Source organism: Equus przewalskii, chromosome 21, assembly GCF_037783145.1.
Source record: "Equus przewalskii isolate Varuska chromosome 21, EquPr2, whole genome shotgun sequence".
Classification (NCBI taxonomy): Eukaryota; Metazoa; Chordata; class Mammalia; order Perissodactyla; family Equidae; genus Equus; species Equus przewalskii.
In genome coordinates, this window is record NC_091851.1 from 10,589,140 (window position 1) to 10,609,100 (window position 19,961).

Below are 19,961 nucleotides of genomic sequence, written 5' to 3' on the forward strand. Positions count from 1 at the left end.
CTTCTTTTGTTAAATTTATTTCTAAGTATTTTATTCTTTATGATATTATTGTAATCTCACTTTTGGATCTTTCATTGCTAATGTATAAAAATACAATTGAGTTTTGTATATTGATCTTGTATCTTGCGACCCTGTTGAATTTGTTTATCAGTTCTAATAGTTTTTTAGTGGAGTCCTTGGGATTTTTTGTATACAAGGTCATGTCATCTTCGAATAGAGATAATTTTACCTCTTCCTTTCCTATCTAGATGCTCTTTATTTCTTTTTCTTGCCTAATTATCCTGTCCAGAATATCCAGCATAATGTTGGATAGAAGTGGCGAGAGTGAACATTGCTGTATTGTTCCTGAGCTTAGGGGAAAATATTGTCTTTCATGATTAATTGTGATGTTAACTGTGGACTTTTTGCAGATGCCGTTTAACGTATTAAGGAAGTTCCCTTCTCTTTCTAGTTTGTTGAGTGTTTTTCTCATGAAAGGGTTTTGGATTTTGTCAAATGCTTTTTCCCTCTTGATATGATCATTTTTTTGTCCTTTATTTTATTAATGTGATGTATTACATTGAGTTTCAGATAGTAAACCAAACTTGCTTTCCTGGAGTCTCTTTTGTTCTTGGTGTATAATCCTTTTATGTTTTGCTGATTTGTTTTTCTAGTATTTCTTTGAGGATTTTTGTGTCAGTATTCACAAGGTATACTGGTGTGTAGTTTTTTTCCCTCATAATGCCTTTGTTTTGTTTTTGAATCAGGGTAGTATTGGTATCATACAATGAGTTAGGAAGTGTTCTTTCTAGTTTTTGGAACAGTTTATGAAGGATTGACATTAAATCTTCAAGACTAATGGTATTTTAATATTTGTTTTGATCTTTTAGGATTCTCCTTTTACAAATGCAGGAATGGGATCTAATCTAAATCTCTTGGGCGAAATTGAGTGTGATGCCAGCATAATGGATGGAAAATCATTAAATTTTGGAGCTGTTGGAGCACTGAGTGGTATGTGTACATTATAATGCACTCTCTCTATTCTTTAAAAAACTAAACTATGAATATTACAATTTCATGCTTCCTAAAGACTTAGTCCAATATTTTCCACCCTTCTTGCTTGGAATAGTGTTGAAAACAAACATTTTTTGTTTTACTAAATTTAAAACATGAAATCTTAGATACCAATAGTATTAAAGAAAACAGTGAAGTGACTTATGTCCAAGTCTTTGTTAGATTTTGATCATTCTCCTCCATCCCTTCAAGAGGTACAGACATTTAAAATGTGAGTTAGCATATTCAGTTACTTTTTTAGTTATTTGAAATACACAAATAATATATTTTTATTCTTAAGAAATTCAAATGAAGGGCGGGCCCCATGGCCAAGTGGTTAAGTTCGCACGCTCTGCTTTGGTGGCCCAGGGTTTCTCTGGTTTGGATCCTGGGCGTGGTAATCAAGTAATGCTGAGGTGGGCGTCCCACATAGCAGAGCCAGAAGGACTTACAACTAGAATATACAACTATGTACTGGGAGGCTTTGGGGAGATGAAGGAAAAAAAAAAAGATGGGCAACAGATGTTAGCTCAGATACCAATCTTTAAAAAAAAGATCAAGTGATATAAATAAAATTTACCTTTGGTGTTCCAAATCTTTCCTTCCCATCCTTTTCTCCTTGCAGGGTTTAACCAGTAAAATACAGTGCATTTATCCATATTTTTATGTAACAGAAAGAGTTTTGCACGTTTTTTCTTTTTAAATAAAGGTACATATTATTATGAAGCCTTCTTTTGTTCTTTAAATAGGATGTCTTTGAGATTTTTTTCCACATCAATACCTATAAGACATATCTAATGCTTTACAATTCACTTATTAAAGCAAAATACACATGAAATGCATAGATTTCAAGTATAAAGTTTCATGAATTTTTAGATGTATATGACCATGTAAACCACCCAGATCAAGGCATAAAACATTTTCATGTCAAAATATAGAACATTTTCATCATCCCAGAAGGGTTCTTTATGCCTCTTCCTAGTTTGTACCTCTTGTACCCTGCTCCTGTTCCTCCTTTTCCCCTAATCCTAACTTTGCCTGTTCCTGAAATTCATATGAGTAGAATTATACACCTCTGTCTCTGATTTCTATTGCTTAGCATTATACCTGTGTGATTGATCCATGTTTTGGGTCACAGTAGTTTTGTCCATTTTATTATTTAGTAGCATTTTATTGCATAAATATATAATAACTTATTTATATGTTCTCCTCTTAGTGGATATTTTAATAGTTTCTAGTTTTTGACTGATGAATAAAGCTGCAATGAATATTCTTGTACGTGTCTTTTGGTAGACATATGTACTTACTTCTCTTGGGTATAAACCTAGGATTTGGAATGATAAGTTTAGGTACATATATGCTTTGCTTTAGTAGATAACTGCTAGACAGTTTTCAAGAGCAAGTTGTTACAACCTGTACTCCCACCAGCAGTGTATAAGCCTTTCAGTTACTCTATATCCTTGCCAATGTTTCGTGTTGTTATTCTTTTTAAAATTCAGCCATTTTTATATGTGTGCAGTGGTATTATTCTTTTAATTTGAGTTTCCCTGGTGACTAATGATACTGAGAACCTTTTGATACACTTATTGAACTTATAGACATCCCTGTTGTGTAGTGTGTGTCTTTTGCATATTTTTTATTGGATTTTTATTATTGATTTGTCAGAGTACTTTTTATATTTTAGATACATATCCTGTGTCAGATATATGTCTTATGAATATCTCCTCCCAGTCTGTGGCTCACCTTTTCACCCTCTTAATGCTGTCATTTGATAAACTGAAGTTTTTAATTCTAATGAGCTTCAAGTTACCAACCACTTACTTTATGGTTAATTGCTTTTGTATTTTGTTTAAGAAATCTTTGCCTACCCAAAGTTAAGATAGATAGTCTCCATCATTTTCTTTTAGTAGTTCTATTGTTTTTTATGTTTCACATTTAACTCTCTTATCAAGCTCAGGTTAGTTTTAGTGTATGTGAGGTAGAAGCCGATATTAATTTTTTTCCTCTTATGAATATCCAAATGATTCATTGCCATTGTCAATAGAAGGGACAATCCTCTCCTCACAGAATTGTGTTGGCAAATCAGGTGACTGTATGTGTAATTGTTTGTTTCTGTACCCTCTATTCTATTCCATTGATCTATTTATTTCTAGTGCCACACTGTTTTGATTACTGTAGCTTTATAGTCTTTATATTTAAGAATATAAATATTTATATTCTTGATGTCTGGTAGTATAAGAATTCCAACTTCCCTTTTTTTTTTAAGATTATACTGGCTATTCTAGATCTTTGGCATTTTCATAAAACTTTCAGAATCAACTTGTCAATGTCCATAATAAAACCCTGCTGGGATTTTGATTGGTATTGCGTTGAATGCATAGAACTATTTTTGGACAATTGATGTCTTAACAATATTGAATCTTCCAGTCCACAAACATGGAATATGTATGTGTATATATATATATATATATATATATATATACACATATATACAAATATATACATATATATCATTCATTTTTCTCAGCAGTTTTATGATTTCCACAAATATATACATATATATCATTCATTTTTCTCAGCAGTTTTATGATTTCCAGTATAAATCTCATATATCTTTTATTAGATTTACTCTAGATATTTAGTATTTTTTGGTGCTGTTATAAAGTATATATATTTAAAATATCAATTCTAATTGTTTTATTGTATTTAGAAATACAGTTGAGTTTTGTATTTACTTGCCTTGATAAATTCACTTATTAATCCTAGCATTAAAAAAATATAGATTTCCATGGAGTTTCTATATACACAATCATATCACCTGTGAATCATGGCAATTTTGGTTTTTCCTTTCCAATATTTAAATTTTTCATTTTTTCTTGCATTATTATTCTGGCTATGACATCCAGTGCAATGTTGAATGTAAGATAGTGTACGTCCTTGCTTTGTTCCTGATTTTAGAGGGAGAGCATTAAATATTTCACCATTCTGTATGCTGCTAGCTGTAGGATTTTCAGATGCTCTTTATCAGATTGAGAAATTTCCCTTCTGATCTTAGTTTGCTGATAGTTTTTATTATAAATGGATATTGAATATCATTAAGTGCTTTTCTGCATCTTTTGAGATAATAGATTTTTCTCCTTTGTTTTGTTACATATGAAATTTCTGATAAATTTTTTAATGTTCCCTTCTTGGCATAAAGTCTTCTTGGCTATAAGTTTTTATCTTTTTATATTCTGCTGGATTTGATTTGCTGATGTTTAAGATTTTGACATCTATGTTTATGTAGTAGGTTGGCCTTAATTTTCCTTTCTTATAATCTTTTCAGGTTTTGGAATCATGTTATGGCTGGCCTCATGAAATGAGGATTTTTTTTCTTTATTTTTTGAAAGAGTTTGTGTATGATTGGAATGTTTCTTTTTAATTGTTTGGAAGAATTTATTAGTAACTCTAAATTATTGGAGCTTTCTTTGTGGGACCTTTAAAGAATGGAATTTGATTTCTTTGACAGTTATAAGACTATCTGTATTTTCTTTTTCTCTTGTGTGTTTTTCAGGGAATTTGTCTTTTTCAGATGACTTGTCAAATTTATTTACCTAAAGACTTTTTGGTTAGCTTTTTTTTGTTGTTGATTTCTTGTTTAATTTCACTGTGGTCAGAGAACATGCAGTGTATGATTCTAATCCCTTGAAGCTTTTTGAGACTCTCTATATGGCCCATGGTGTGTTTTGATAAATGTTCGATGTGAACTTCAAAAGAATATGTATTTTGCAGTTGTTGGGGTGTGTTCTATATATGTCAGTTAGGTCTATTTGGTTATTCATTTGTTCCAATCTTCTATATCCTTTCTGATTTTTGTGATAGGTTAGAATATGTCAATCAGTTCTAATTTTAATTTCTTATATTAGGAAATTTTATTGGCATTTAATGAAATTTCGTATGTTTAAAGGCCATTAGCATTTCTTTGTGACCTGACTGTTCATACCTCTTGTGTGGCTTGCCTTTTAACTGTATTTATATTTTGCTTTATTATGTTGGAATTTAAAATTTTTATTTCTCAAACATTACTTTCTCTTTTGTGACTTTTGTATTTTGCATTTCTTAAGGTTTCTCTCTCTTGTAATTATAAGCATAGTCACCTATATTTTCTTCTAATATGTGTATAATTTATTTTTCATTTGCCTCTTGAGTGCATTGTTTGTTTTTCCTGAAGTGACCAACTAATTGTCCCTACATAATTTATTGAATGACAATAATAACAATAATAACTACCATTTATTGAGTGACTATTACATACTATTCATTGTTCTCTAGTAGTTTATATATATTAAATCATTAAGTTCTCACAGTAACCTTATGAGGTCAGTACTTTTATCCTATTTTACATATGAGGAAAGTGAGACACAGAAGAGACTAAGTAATTTGTCCAAGGTTACTGTATCAGTCTGAGTCAAACTAGAAGACCTTAACCACACAGTAGTTTAAATAGGAGAAATTTAATATAAAGAATTATTAAACAGTGATAAGAGAGTAAATATAAAGATAGAGAGAATTCAAAGTGTATCCTAAGACAGAGGCAGAAGACCCAAGAAAGGATCCGCTTAGAAGGGATTTCTGACCTTGTTGAAGAAAGTGTGGTTGCAGCCTACTGTCTGGCAGAGAAGTTGCTGGGTTACCTGTGCCACAGTCACTGTGAGAGCAGGAGCATCCTGTGGGGCAGAGGGGAGCGCTGGTAGGTGGGCACACAGAAGTCAGGAAGCTATGGGAATTAAACCTCTGTTGCACAGGATAAAGATTGGGTTTTTGGCTCACTGGAGAGCCGTCCCCCTGGGAACACTTTGCCATGTGTGCCTGTGGAGCTGAGGGGAAGGTATAGAGATCAGTGACTTGAGCTAGGCACAGTCCCCTTCTTTCTGGGGCTTTCAGCTGTGTTGCTATGGCCTGAATCAGGAGCTGGTGTGGTGGCCAAATGCTGGAGAAAGCTGCACCCTGCGGGCACTTAGCACTGGAGAATACCATGTGGGCTAACTAGTGGAGAAAAACTGGTGCTTTCTAGGAGCCTGGCTAGCAAGCCACCCTTTCCTCCTGCAGTGTATCTCCAGAGCCCTCTACTGACAAGGCTTACCAGTGTGCCCGCTGACAAAGGAAACATATTTAAAGGGCCCATATCCATTTTTGCAGATCAGGCAACGAAGGGTGGATTTGTAGATGAGAAGCAATAAATTGGTAGCAGGCACACTTATAGAACAGTCTGACTCCCATGACTGTGTGTTCTTTCTACTTCTCATATATAGCCTATCCTTTTCCTACTCATTTGAAATGCTATCTAGATCATGTATTAAATATCTAAATTTACGTATGTCTGTGTCTGAACTGTAGCTTTATTCTGTTACATTGATATATTTGTCTATTTTGTACCCAAACCACACTCTCTTAATTGAATAGCTTTTAATAAGAAATGGTATCTTGGGGCTGGCCTGGTGGTGAGTGGTTAAGTTCACGCAATCCACTTTGTCAGCCTGGGGTTTGCAGGTTCGGATCCTGGGTGCAGACCTAGTACTGCTTATCAAGCCACACTGTGGCAGCATCTCACATAAAATAGCAGGAAATTGGCACAGATGTTAGCTCAGTGACAGTCTTCCTCAAGCAAAAAGAGGAAAATCGGCAACAGATGTTAGCTCAAGACTAATCTTCCTCACAAAAAAAAATGAAAATAAAAAAGAAATAGTATCTTTTAGGGTGAATGCTTTTTCACTGTTTTTCAAAGTTTTCTTTTCCTGATGAATTTAAGAGTCAGCTTGTCATACATAATAGAAATCCTTTTGAAGTTTTGATGGAGAATGTATAGATTTGAATTTATATTAATTTGACAATTATTTGGCAATGATACAATATTGAATTGTACAATATTGAATCATTGAATATTAAATATACAGAAATATATTTTAAGAGCTAGTACAGAGATCTGAGCTTTTCTTTCCTTTGGTGTCTCATACTTGTTTTTGAGACAAGCTTTTTGTATTTAGCTAAGAAACTACTTACTTTTGTTTTATGTCAATCTGTAGTCTTAATTTGAGTTTTAATAGTCTTTTTGTATCCCACTACTGATTTCTTTTTGTATTAATAGTGTCCTGAGAGGCATCCATAGGTTAGTGGTTAAGGGCGTGGTCTCTGACATTAGCTGCCTCTGTTAAAATCTCAGTGCTGTGATCTTGGACAGGTAATTTACACCTCTGTGCAAATGTTTCCTCAGTACCCAGAGTTCTTAAGTGTACTTATATGATGGAATTGAGGGATCGATTAAATAATCTGATACATTTAAGGGTTTGGTGCTGGGTCTGGCACATATTAGATACTAAGTTATGGTCACTATCTTCTATCATCATCATCATCATTGTCATTGTGACAATGTTTTTCTCACCAATACTTACTATCCTATTGTTCCTCCCAAATAAGCACCCTCTTCTCACTTTTCACATTCTTTTTTCCTTCCTGGAAACAATCTGAACCATATTTTAGGTTATAATCTTGTGTGTACCTGGCCTCTTCTCCCCACCCTTACCTAGTTTGAAGAATTTTCTCTTGGTTCTGTCTCTCTTGCAGGTGAGATTTAAAATTTTTGGCCATTAATTTTTCTTTCCAAGGTAAATTTGAAGCTGTTTGTAATCATGTTTATTCTTTAGAGAATATTTGTGGTTTTGATAGTAGATGCCATATTTTCAGTTCATTTTTTTTATTCTGTTCTGAAATCTATTAAAAAGGAACCTAATTTAAATATGTATTATTTCAAATTCAGTCTTTGCTACTGTAGCACATGACAAAACATGAGAATGTATGTTTTATATTTGTTCTTTTCTTGCATCTACTAGGTATTCATGTGTTTGTTGATTTGATCTGTATTTTTCATGATAATTGTTTTCATATATAAAAGAAGACTTTTCCAGGATATTTGAAGGTTGTTTTATTGAAATAGTCACAAAACTGAGTGGGAAACTTGACATTTTCTGACTTCATTTTATGCCAATTTTATTTCATAGGAATCAAGAACCCAGTCTCTGTTGCAAACAGACTCTTGTGTGAAGGGCAGAAGGGCAAGCTCTCCGCTGGCCGAATTCCTCCCTGGTAACGACTTTGTTCTGTCTGACTTTCCCTGGATATTTGGTCTTTGGTGCATGCAGTGTTTGAAAGATATTTTTATCCACAGAAGTCTGATGCTGTTGGTTACACACCAGCAGTACCTTGCCTTTGAGAGGACGACACACTTTGTTCTGTCATCCTGGAGCATTTTATATACTTGATAGGACTGAATGGAATAAAATATTAGGAATTAAAGCAGAAAAGAGATCAGAGTTAATTTTTGGTTTTGTAGTTGATTATAGAGATGTTTTTGCTATTACTAAGTGCTCAGTTGGGGTCTTTTTATTATGAAATTTTAAAAGTATCTTACACATTTGAGTCCAGAGTTGAAACCAATTTTTAATTTTGAGAAGTTCTTAGAATAAAAGTACTTACTTTTTCTCTTCTGGAAAAAAACATCGTGACACTCAGATTAGTAAGATTATATCTTTTCTCCAGCATTAACGTATAATTTTCATTAAAAAAATTTGTAACTTTTCAAATATTTATAAAAGTAGAGAGAACGTTGTGAAGAGCCCGCATGGACCTGTCATCCAGCTCCAATAATTAACAATGTTTTTGCTCTTCATCTATCACATGCATCTCTCTTTTTTCCTGTAGTATTTTAAAGCAAATCCTCAACGTCACGTAAATAGTTTTATAGATTTCTCTCTGTTTTCAAAAACTTAACTACCATCCTCTTAGCATGCCTAACAATATGAACAAATATGCCTCAATACGGTTTCGTAGTCAGTATGCCTGGCTGTGAAGTCATAGTCAGTTCAGCATGCCTGGCTGTGAAACTTACATTAATGTTCTGTGTGGAAAAATGTGACAACAGTGCTGTAGGAATCACTTTATTTGGCTGTTAAAATTTGAAGTCACAGAAAGTAAATTAATATAGTTTTGAAACATCTTGAAACCTTCTACCTAAATATATTCAAGATATCCTTTTAATCATATACTTCTCAGGTGTAATTGTGGTACTGAAATGGTAAATTGTAAAAAAAATTTCAGAGAAATACTAGATTTTAACATGTGTTTTCAGTAAAGCAAGGATAGGGAAAAGCAAATCTGATTTCTTGAGACATTTCTAGTATGTATTTGGTTGATATCAATAAATTTACTTATAACTCTGAAAGTAGGAAAACTGATTAAAGGATTCTTACATATTCTTTTCTCATAATTTATGTTAAACCTATGCTATTTTGTTTAACTGGTATGAAGTCTACCAACCCAAAATTTACTAAGTGTCTGTTTAGTACATACACAAAGTCCTACTATCCATACCTTTTTAGGGGACTAATAGGTGCAAACAGATTGTCTCTGGATTTATATTCTCCTCAATGTTGATTTAGATGTGACTGTTTCCTTTCACCCATATTTGCTATTATACGTAAAGCGAAAGTAACCCTTACTAAACCAATTTAGAAGACACATGCCCAGTAGGAAGGAAACAATGCAGTTGTTTTAGTTGACAAGAAAAATAACATTAACCCTGTGAAAACTATTTTAAAGTTCACCTACAAACCTACCATAATGCCATTCTTACCACTCCTCATGACATTTACCAAGCTGATTCTCAAATTTATATGGAAGAACAAGTGTACAATAATAGCCAAGACAATTTTGAAACAGATCAAAGAGTTGGACTTATCTAATAGCTGTTGTGATACTTTATAGTACTATAGTAATTAAAACATTGATTTAGGTATGGGGATATAGAAAAAGATCAGTAGAACAGAACTAGAAGTCCCAAAGTGGACCCAGTATGTAAGTAAATTTAGTCTATTGTAACAGTGCCGTCTCAAAGCATTGTGAGGAAAAAGGATAGTGTAGTAAATAAATTGCTTTGGGACAATTGGGTACCTTGTGGAAAAACATTAATTAGTTCCTTTGTCACACCATTGGAAAAAATAAAGTTCAAATATGAAAGTAAAAAAGCATAGTATAGGGCCGGCCCCATGGCTAAGTGGTTAAGTTTGCGCACTCCGCTTTGGCAGCCCAGGGTTTTGCCAGTTTGGATCCTGGGCACGGACATGGCACCACTCATTAGGCCACACTGAGGCGGCATCCCACATACCACAGCTAGAAGGACCCACAACTAAAATATACAACTATGTACTTGGGGGATTTGGAGAGAAAAAGCAGAAAAAAAAAAGATTGGCAACAGTTGTTAGCTCAGGTGCCAATCTTAAAAAAAAAAGCCATAGTGTAGAATTTTAGGAAAAAATATGGGAGATTATGTTTATGAGTGTGGGGTGACAAAGACCTTATTAAGACTAAAAAATAAGGCTAAATATTGAAACGTATGAAAGTGAAAATGTAGAGCTATTGGACAACCGAAGATACTGTGATCTGAATTAAAAGAAAGTATGGCCTTTGGAACTGAGAAAAATTATTTGTAGTATAGGTAGGAAACAAAAGATTAGTATTCATAGTGTTAAAGAACTGTAAAATATCAAGAAAAAGATAACCTACACTTTAAAAATTGGTGAATGATACAACTAGGCAATTTATTGAAAAGAAAATTGATAGTGTATAAATATACAAAAAGGTACCCAATAATAATATTAATGAAGAAATTGTGAATTAAAATGACAAGATGATATTTTCACCTTATGTAAAGTAGCAAAATTAACAAAGACTAATAACATCCAATATTGTCGAGGGTATGGAAAAACAGGTTCTTTGTTATAATGGTGGTGGGAACATAAATTGCTATAGCCAGTTGAGAAAAATTTTGATATTATTTATTAATGTAAAAAATGGAAAGAGCCTAGCCTGGTGGTGTAGTGGTTAAGTTTGTGTGTTCTGCTTCAGTGGCCTGGGGTTTGTGGGTTTGGATGCTGGGCGTGGACCTGCACACCGCTCATCAAACCATCTTGTGGCAGTGTCCCACATACAAAATAGAGGAAGATTGGCACAGATGTTAGCTTAGGGCCAATTTTCCTCACCAAAAAAAAAGCAAAAAAAGGAAAATGCACATGGTGTGTGCTGCAGCAATTCTATCTTAAGACAGAACACCTTCACATGTACACAGGAAGGCTTGTGTAGCACAAGGTTAGAGCAGTGTTTCTTGTGGTGTTTAAAATTGTAAACAACCTGAATGTCCATCAATGGCTAAATTGTTTTCTAGCCATATTATTAAATACTCGGCAGCATAAAAAAAAAAGAGAGAAGGGCCAGCCCCTGTGGCCTTATGGTTAAGTTTGGCACACTCTGCTTTGGCAGTCCGGGTTCAGTTCCCAGTTATGGACCTACACCACTTATCTGTTGGTGGCCGTGCTGTGATGGCAGCTCACATACAAAACAGAGGAAGATTGGCAACAGATGTTAACTCAGGGCAAATCTTCCTCAGCAAAAAAAGAGGGAAACATTTGTATATAGTAATGTGGATAGATCTCTACATTGTAGAGTAAAAAAATCAAGTTGTTTAATGACGTGTTCAGTTTAATTTATGTTTTCTTAAAAAATTACAAAACGATATGATGAATACCTGTTTCTCATCACCCAGGTTAGGAAATAAAACATTAGCAAGAGATTTGAAGCTGCCTAGATTGAACCTTTTCTAATGGCATCCCTGTCCTTCCTCCTGTCCCACACTCTTTCACTGACCCCATCTCTGCCCCTGCCCCTAGGTAACAGTTGTTTTGAATTTAAGCTTTTCTCATTCCCATATATTTCTTTGTAATATTACAATGTATACAATATTCTAATTGTCTAAGACTACATAGATATACAAAAAAGATCTGGAAATAAGGCTACCAAACTCACTGTGATTATTTCTGGGAAAGAGGAAGGAGAGGACAAAGTGAGGCAATTGTCAAAGGGGACATGTGCAATACTTTTATGTTTTACAAAGAAAATACATGGGAGAAAGTGATGGCCACCTTCCCATTAAAATGATATCGTATAATGATGCTACACTTGTCTGGAACTAGTTATCTGATTTTCTCACATATATAGTTCTTCATCTTTATTCTTTGTTGTTTTGACCATTTTAGGCATTTTGCGTTTCCATATGAATTTTAGGATTAGCCTGTCAATTTCCATAAATAGCCCACTGGAATTTTAATTAGGATTGCAACATATCCATTTATTTAGTCTTAAAGTTCACTGAACAGTGTTTTATAGTTTTCAGTGTACAGGTCTTGCACAGCTTTTATCAAATTTATACTTAAGTATTTCATTCTTTTTGATGCTATGATGAATTGCATTTTTAAAAAGTTCATTACCAACATATAGAAATATGATTGAGGGGCCAGCCCCGTGGCCGAGTGGTTAAGTTCGTGCACTGCACTTCGATGGCCCCGGGTTTCGCCAGTTTGAATCCTGGGTGCGGATGTGGCACCGCTCATCAAGCCATGCTGAGGCGGCATCCCACATGCCACAACTAATAGGACCCACAACTGAAAATACACAACTATGTACCGGGGGGCTTTGGGGAGAAAAAGAAAAAAACAAAATCTTTGAAATATGATTGATTTTAGTATATCAATATTCTATCCTGGGAATTTGCTAAATACATTTGTTCCAGAATTATTTTTATAGATTCCATAAGATTTTCTAGATAAACAGTCAATGTCTGCTGGAAATAAAGATAGTTTTACTTCTTCCTTTCTAATCTGGGTTCCTTTAAGTAATTTCTTTTTCTTTATTACACTGTCCAGGACCGCCAGTGCAATGTAGAATAGAACTGTGAGAGTGGACATTCTTATCTTGTTTGTGATCGTAGGGAGGAAGCGTTTGGTCTTTTACCGTTAGGTATGCCAGTTGCTGTAGATTTATCATAGATGCTCTTTATCATGTTGAAAAAGTTCCCTTCTTTTCCTAGTGTGCTGAAAGTTTTTAATATGAATAGATGTACTTTTTCAAGTGCTTTTCTGCATCCATTGAGACAATTTTATAATTTTTCTTAGTTAATGTAGTGATTGGTTGATTTTCAACTGTTAAAGCAACAATTGCATTCCATTTATCCTGGGATAAACTCCATTACGTCATAAAGTATTATCTTTTTTATATATTGTTGGATCCAATTTGCTAATATTTTGTAAAGAATTTTTTCATCTGTGTTTATGTGAGAGATCTGGCTTATAGTTTTCTTGCAATCTATTGGGTTTGGGTTCATTTTGTTTCTTGGACAGGTAGGGATTTACATTTCATCAAATTTAGAAAAGTTTTGGCTGTTAATTTCTTTAGACATTTTGTCTGATGCCCCCTTCTCTTCTAGCCTTCAGGACTCCAATTACATGTATATTTCACCTCTTGTAGTAGTCTTACAGATCACTGATAATTTGTTTACTTTTCCCATTCATTTTTCTCTTCTTTTCGCTTTAATTTCCATTGCTGTTTGCAAGTTCACTGATTATTTTGCTGCAATATCAAATCGCCTGTTAAACCCTTCCAGTTTATTTTTCATTTTGACATTGTAGTTTTTATCTCCAGAAGTTTGATTTGCATCTTTAAAAAAAGTCTTTCATGTATCTACTTAACATATTTAATCTTTCCTGTAGCTTCTTGAACATATGGATAGAGTTGTAAGTTTCACTATCTTTGTTTCCTAATTGTATCATTTTTTAAAAAATTATTTCATTGACATCATATTGGTTTATAACATTGTGTAATTTCAGGGTACATTATTATATATCAGTTTCTGTGTAGACTGCATCTTGCTCATTCCCAATAGTCTAGTTTTCATCCATCATGATACGTGTGTCCCTTTACCCTTTTCCACCTCCCCCCTACCTACTTCCTCTCTGGTAATCTAATTTGTTCTCCTTATCACTATGTTTGTTTATCTTCCACATGAGTGAAATCATACCATGTTTGTCTTTCTCTGTCTGGCTTTCTTTACTTAACATAGTACACTCAGTGTCCACCCATGTTGTTGCAAATGGGACGATTTTGTCTTTTTTTTTATGGCTGAGTAGTATTTCATTGTATTTATACACTGCATGTTCTGTATCCATTCATCAGTTGGTGGGCACTTGGGTTGCTTCCACATCTTGGCTATTGTGAATAATGCTGCAGTGAGCATAGGAGTGCATAAGTCTCTCTGGATTGCTGATTTCATGTTCTTTGGATAAATACCCAGTAGTGGGATAGCTGGATCGTATGGTATTTCTGTTTTTAATTTTTTGAGAAATCTCTGTACTGTTTTCCATAGTGGCTATACCAGTTTGCATTCCCACCAGCAGTGTATGAGGGTTACCTTTTTTCCATAGCCTCTCCAACATTTGTTATTTTTTGTCTTGTTAATTATAGCCATTCTGACAGGTGTAAAGTGATATCTCATTGTAGTTTTGATTTGTCTTTCCCTAAAAATTAGTGATGTTGAACATCTTTTCATGTACCTATTGGCCATCTGTATATTTTGGAAAAACATCTGTTCATATCCTCTGCCTGTTTTTTGATCAAATTTGTTTTTTTGTTGTTGACTTGTATGAGTTCTTTATATATTTTGGAAGTTAACCCCTTGTCAGATACATGGTTTAGAAATATTTTCTCCCAGTTGGGGGGTTGTCTTTTCATTTTGTTCCTGGTTTCCTCTGCCTCGCAGAAGCTTTTTAGCCTGATGTAGCCCCATTTGTTTATTTTTTCTTTCGTTTCCCTTACTCGAGTAGACATGGTATTCGAAAAGATGCTGCTAAGACCGATGTCAGAGTGTACTGCGTATACTGTCTTCCAGGAGTTTTATGGTTTCAGATCTTACATTCAAGTCTTTAATCTGTTTTGACTTAACTTTTGTGTATGGTGTACTTTCATTCTTTTGCACATGGCTGTCCAGTTTTCCCAACACCATTTATTGAAGAGACTTTACTTTCTCCGTTGTATGTTCCTGGCTCCTTTGTCAAAAATTAGCTGTCCAAAGATGTATGGTTTTATTTCTGGGCTTTCAGTTCTGTTCCATTGATCTGTGTGTCTGTTTTTGTGTCCCTACCATGCTGTTTTGATTATTATAGCTTTTTAGTATATTTCGAAGTCAGGAATTGTGATGCATCCAGCTTTGTTGGTTTTTCTCAGGATTGTTTTTCCTATTTGGGGTCTTTTGTTGTTGCATATAAATTTTAGGATTCTTTGTTCCATTTCTGTGAAGAATGGCATTGGGATTCTGCTTGGGATTGCATTGAATCTGTAGATTTGCTTTAGGTAATAAGGACATTTTAACTGTGTTTATTCTTCCAATCCATGAGCATGGAATATCTTTCCTATTCTTTACGTCTTCTTTGATTTCTTTCAATAATGTTTTATAGTTCTCAGTGTATAGGTCTTTCACCTTCTTGGTTAAATTTTTTTCTAGATGTTTTATTCTTTTTGTTTTGATTGTTAAGTGGGATTGTATTCTTCACTTCTCTTTCTGCTAGTTTGTTATTGCTGTATAGAAATGTAACTGATTTTTGTAAGTTGACTTTGTACCCTACAAATTTGCTTTGGTTGTTGATTATTTCTAATAGTTTTCTGGTGGATTCTTTAGGGTTTTCTATATATAAGATCATGTTGGTCACAAACAGCGAGAGTTTTACTTCTTGCTTTCCAATTTACATAGTTTTTATTTCTTTTTCTTGCCTAATTGCTCTGGCCAAAACCTCCTATGTTGAATAGGAGTGACAAGAGTGGGCACTCTTGTTCCTGTTCTCAGAGGGATAGCTTTCAGTTTTTGATCGTTAAGTATGATGTTAGCTGTGGGTTTGTCATATATGGCCTTTATTATGTTGAGATACTTTCCTTCTCTACCCATTTTATTGAGAATTTTTATCATCAATGGATGTTGGATCTTGTCAGATGCTCTCTTTGCATCTATTGAGATGATCATGTGATTTTTATTACTCATTTTGTTAATGTGGTGTATCATGTTGATTGATTTGCCGATGTTGAACTATCCCTGCATCTCTGGTATAAATCCCACTGGATCATGGTGTATGATCCTTTTAATATATTGCTGTATTTGATTTGCTAATATTTTATTGAGGATTTTTGCATCTATGTTCATCAGCGACATTGGCCTGTAATTTCCCTTTTTTGTGTTGTCTTTGTCTGGTTTTGGTATCAGGGTACTGTTTGCCTTGTAGAATGAGTTAGGAAGTGTTCCTTCTTCTTCAATTTTTCAGAATAGTTTGAGATGGGTAGGTGTTAAATCCTCTTCGAATGTTTGGTAGAATTCTCCAGAGAAGCCATTTGGTCCTGGACTTTTGTTTTTTGGGAGGTGTTTGATTAATGTTTCAGTATCTTGTGGTTGGTCTATTCAGATTCTCTATTTCTTCTTGATTCAGTTTTGGGAGGTTGTATGAGTCTAAGAATTTATCCATTTTTTCTAGATTGGCGTATAGTTCTTCATCATATTTTCTTATAATCCTTTGTATTTCTGTGCTATCTGTTGTAATTTCTCCTCTTTCACTTAATAACTATTTATTTGAGCCTTCTCTCTTTTTTTCCTAGTGAGTCTGGCTAAGGGTTTGTCAATTTTGTTTGTCTTCTCAAAGAACCAGCTCTTAGTTTCATTGAACCTTTCTATTTTTTTTAAGTCTCTATTTCATTTATTTCTGCTCTAATTTTTATTATTTCCCTCCTTCTGCTGACTCTGGGCTTTGTTCTTCTTTCTCTAGTTCTGTTAAGTATAGTTTAAGATTACTTATTTGAGATTTTTCTATTTGTTGAGGTAGGCCTGTATTGGCATAAATTTCCCTCTTAGCACTGCTGTTGCTGCATCCCTAAGAGTTGGTATGTTATGTTTTCATTTTCATTTGTCTCTAGATATTTTTAAATTTCTCCTTTGATTTCTTCATTGAGCCAATGGTTTTTCACTATCATGTTGTTTAGTCTCCACATATTTCTGACTTTCTTAGCTTTTTTCTTGTAGTTGATTTCTGTTTTCATTGTGGTCAGAAAAGACACTTGATATGATTTCAACCTTCTTAAATTTATTTCTTCTTAAATTCAATCTTCTTAAATTTATTTAGGCTTGCCTTCTTTCCCAACATATGGTCTATCTTTGAGAATGTTCCATGTGCACCTGAGAAGAATGTGTATTCTGCAGTTTTGGGATGGCGTTTTCTCCATATATCTATTAAGTCCATCTGGTCTAGTGTTCCATTTAACATTTTAGCTCTTTCCTTGTTGACTTTTTGTCTGGATGATCTATCCATTGGTGTAAGTAGGGTGTTGAGGTCCCTTACTATTATTGTGTTGCTGTCAATTTCTCCCTTTAGGTCTGTTAATAGTTCCTTTATATACTTTGGTGCTCCTGTGTTAGGTGCATATATATTTATAAGTGTTATGTCTTCTTGGTGGAATGTCCCTTTTATCATTATATATTACCCCTCTTTGTCTCTCATTATCTTTTTTATCTTGAAATCTGCTTTCTCTGATTTATGTATGGCAGCATCTGCTTTCTTTTGCTTGCCATGTGCTTGGAGTATCATCTTACATCCCTTCACTCTGAGCCTATGTTTGTCTTTAGAGCTGAGATGTGTTTCCAGGAGGCAGCATATTGTTGGGTCTTGTTTTTTAATCCATCCCGCCACTGTGTGTCTTTTGATTGGAGAATTCAATCCATTTACATTTAGAGTGATTTTGTATATGTAAGGGCTTAATACTGCCATTTTATCTCTTGTTTTCCAGTTCTATATTTCCATTGTTTCTTTTTCCTTCTATTTCCGAATGCCATTTCAGTTTGGTCGTTTTCTGTGATGATTTCTCAGTTTTCTCTTTAGTTATGATTTGTGGTTCTGCTCTGATATTTTGTTTAATGGTTACAATGAGGTGTGTGTGAAAGATCTCGTAAGTGAGATAGTCTATTTTCTGATAGCCTCTTATCTTTATTAGCCTAAACAAGTTTCATCTCTTGTTCCCCTTCTGAGTTATCGTCACAAAGTATTATTTTTGGGTTGTGAGTTTGTGACTAAATTGAAGTGTTCATAGTTATTTTTGATGCTTTCCTTCCCTTTATCTTTATGTTATAATTGTTTGCTAACCTATTCTGATAGAGAGCTGGAATTTTCTGATTTTGTGTGTTTATCTCCTTGTTCAAAGCTTTGTAAACCTTTACCTTTTTGTTTCAGGTAGGAAGTCTTCCTTCATCATTTCTTGTAAGGCATGTCTAGTGGTGATAAACTCCCTCAGATTTTGTTTATCTGGGAAAGCTTTTATTTCTCTATCATATCTGAAGGATCATTTTGCTGGATACAGTATTCTTGGCTGAAAGTTTTTGTCTTTTTGCATTGATGTAATTAGGAGTTCTGTTGGCTTCATGTCCTTGTAGGTTCAGCTCCATCCCAGGTTTGGGAAGCTCTCAGCTGTTATTTCTTTGAGCAAACTCTCTGCTCCTTTCTGCCGCTCTTCTTCCTCCTCCCCCCTTGTCCCTCCGGTATACCTACAATCCTTATATTACTTTTCCTAATTGAGTTGGACATTTCTCAAAGAATTTCTTCATTCTTTAAAAATCTTAGTTCTGCCCTCTCAACCTGAAGCATTTCTGTATTTCTATCATGTAATTCATAATTCTCTCCTCCATCATGTCTGCTGTATTTTTTATCGTTTCTACATTATTTTTTATCTCATTGATTGTGTTCTTCATATCCAGAATTTCTGTATATATTTTTTAAGGGCTTCAGTCTCTTTGGTGAAGTATTCCTTCTGTTCATTAATTTTATTTCTGAGCTCATTGAACTATCTTTCTGTGTTTTGTTGTAACTTGTTGAGTTTATTTATGACAACTATTTTGAATTCTCTGTCATTTAGATTGTAATCTTCTGTGACTTCAGGATTGGTTTCTGGAGACTTGTCATTTTCCTTCTACTCTGCAGTGTTACTGTAGTTCTCCTGGTGTTTGATACATTGATCTTCTGCTGGTACATTTGTGGTAACATCATATTGTAGATTATGTAGCTGGGATGACAGGGGCTATGTTTTTTGATCCTGCCCTGTCTGCTGGTAGTTGTGATGGTTGGGCCACTCTGCGTTCATGTGGGCTGGTTGTAGCTGTTTGGCAGATTGTGCTCATGCTGGCGCAGCCTCTGTGCTTCGTGGGTGTCATGTGGCTGGGTGCTATGCTTGGTGGGCAGGTTCAGCTGAGCTGCTTCTCTAGGTAGGAGAGGCACTTTTTTGTGGGCAGAGCTGCCATGCTCAGCAAGGCACCAGCTGAGTTGCTGCACTAGGTGGGAGGGGCACTTTCGTTTGGGCCTGTGCTGCGTTCACAGGCAAGTTGGCTGAGCTGCTGCATTTGGTTGGTGGGGAGCCTTGGCACAGGGTGAGCTGCTGGCACTTGGTGGGGAGCTCTCATGTAGGTGGGCCACTGTGGCATGGTGTGTGCTCCTGCAGGCTGGACCACCACTCCAACAGTGTTTGTGTGTGGGTCTTGCTGCCTGCGTCTCCTCTCCTTCACTCACAGTTGTGCTGGCCACTGTGTGAAGATCTGTGACCTGGATTGCTGTCTCTGGGGAGGGGAAAGTGTCTGCTCACCTAGTTCCACTGTGTCCTGGGGATCCATTCCACCCACCTTCAGATGTATGGCTGTGTGGATCTCTTAGGTGTCCTGTTGTGCTGTGTAAGGAATCTTCTGTTGGTTAATGAATGTCCATTTAGTTGTAACTTAGAGGGGAGAGATACAGGGAACATCTCACTCTTCCATGATGCTGATGTCACTCCTCATTTTTTCATTTCTGGGTTTTATTCAATTGTACGATTTCTCTCTTCATTATAGGTTACATTTTTCTGCTTCTTTGTATGCCTGGTAATTTTTTACTTGATTACAGACATTTTAAGTTTTACCTTATTGGATGCTGGATATTTTTGTATTTTAATAAATTTTCTTAGGC

The 19,961-nt window shown here is 34.9% G+C and overlaps 1 protein-coding gene across 12 annotated transcripts in view; it reads left to right on the top strand.

Annotated features, from left to right (window-relative positions):
- TASP1 (taspase 1) overlaps nt 1-19,961 on the top strand; it is a 244,064-nt gene that overhangs the window by 37,260 nt on the left and 186,843 nt on the right. For all 12 annotated transcript variants that reach the window (XR_011530954.1, XR_011530953.1, XM_070588800.1 and 9 more), the window contains 2 exons: nt 870-990; nt 8,067-8,151. Coding sequence is in view for 10 of the 12 variants with exons in the window: in XM_070588800.1 (XP_070444901.1) it covers nt 870-990; nt 8,067-8,151 (206 nt within the window). In the remaining 2 variants the exon portion in view is untranslated. The remainder of the gene's footprint in view (nt 1-869; nt 991-8,066; nt 8,152-19,961) is intronic.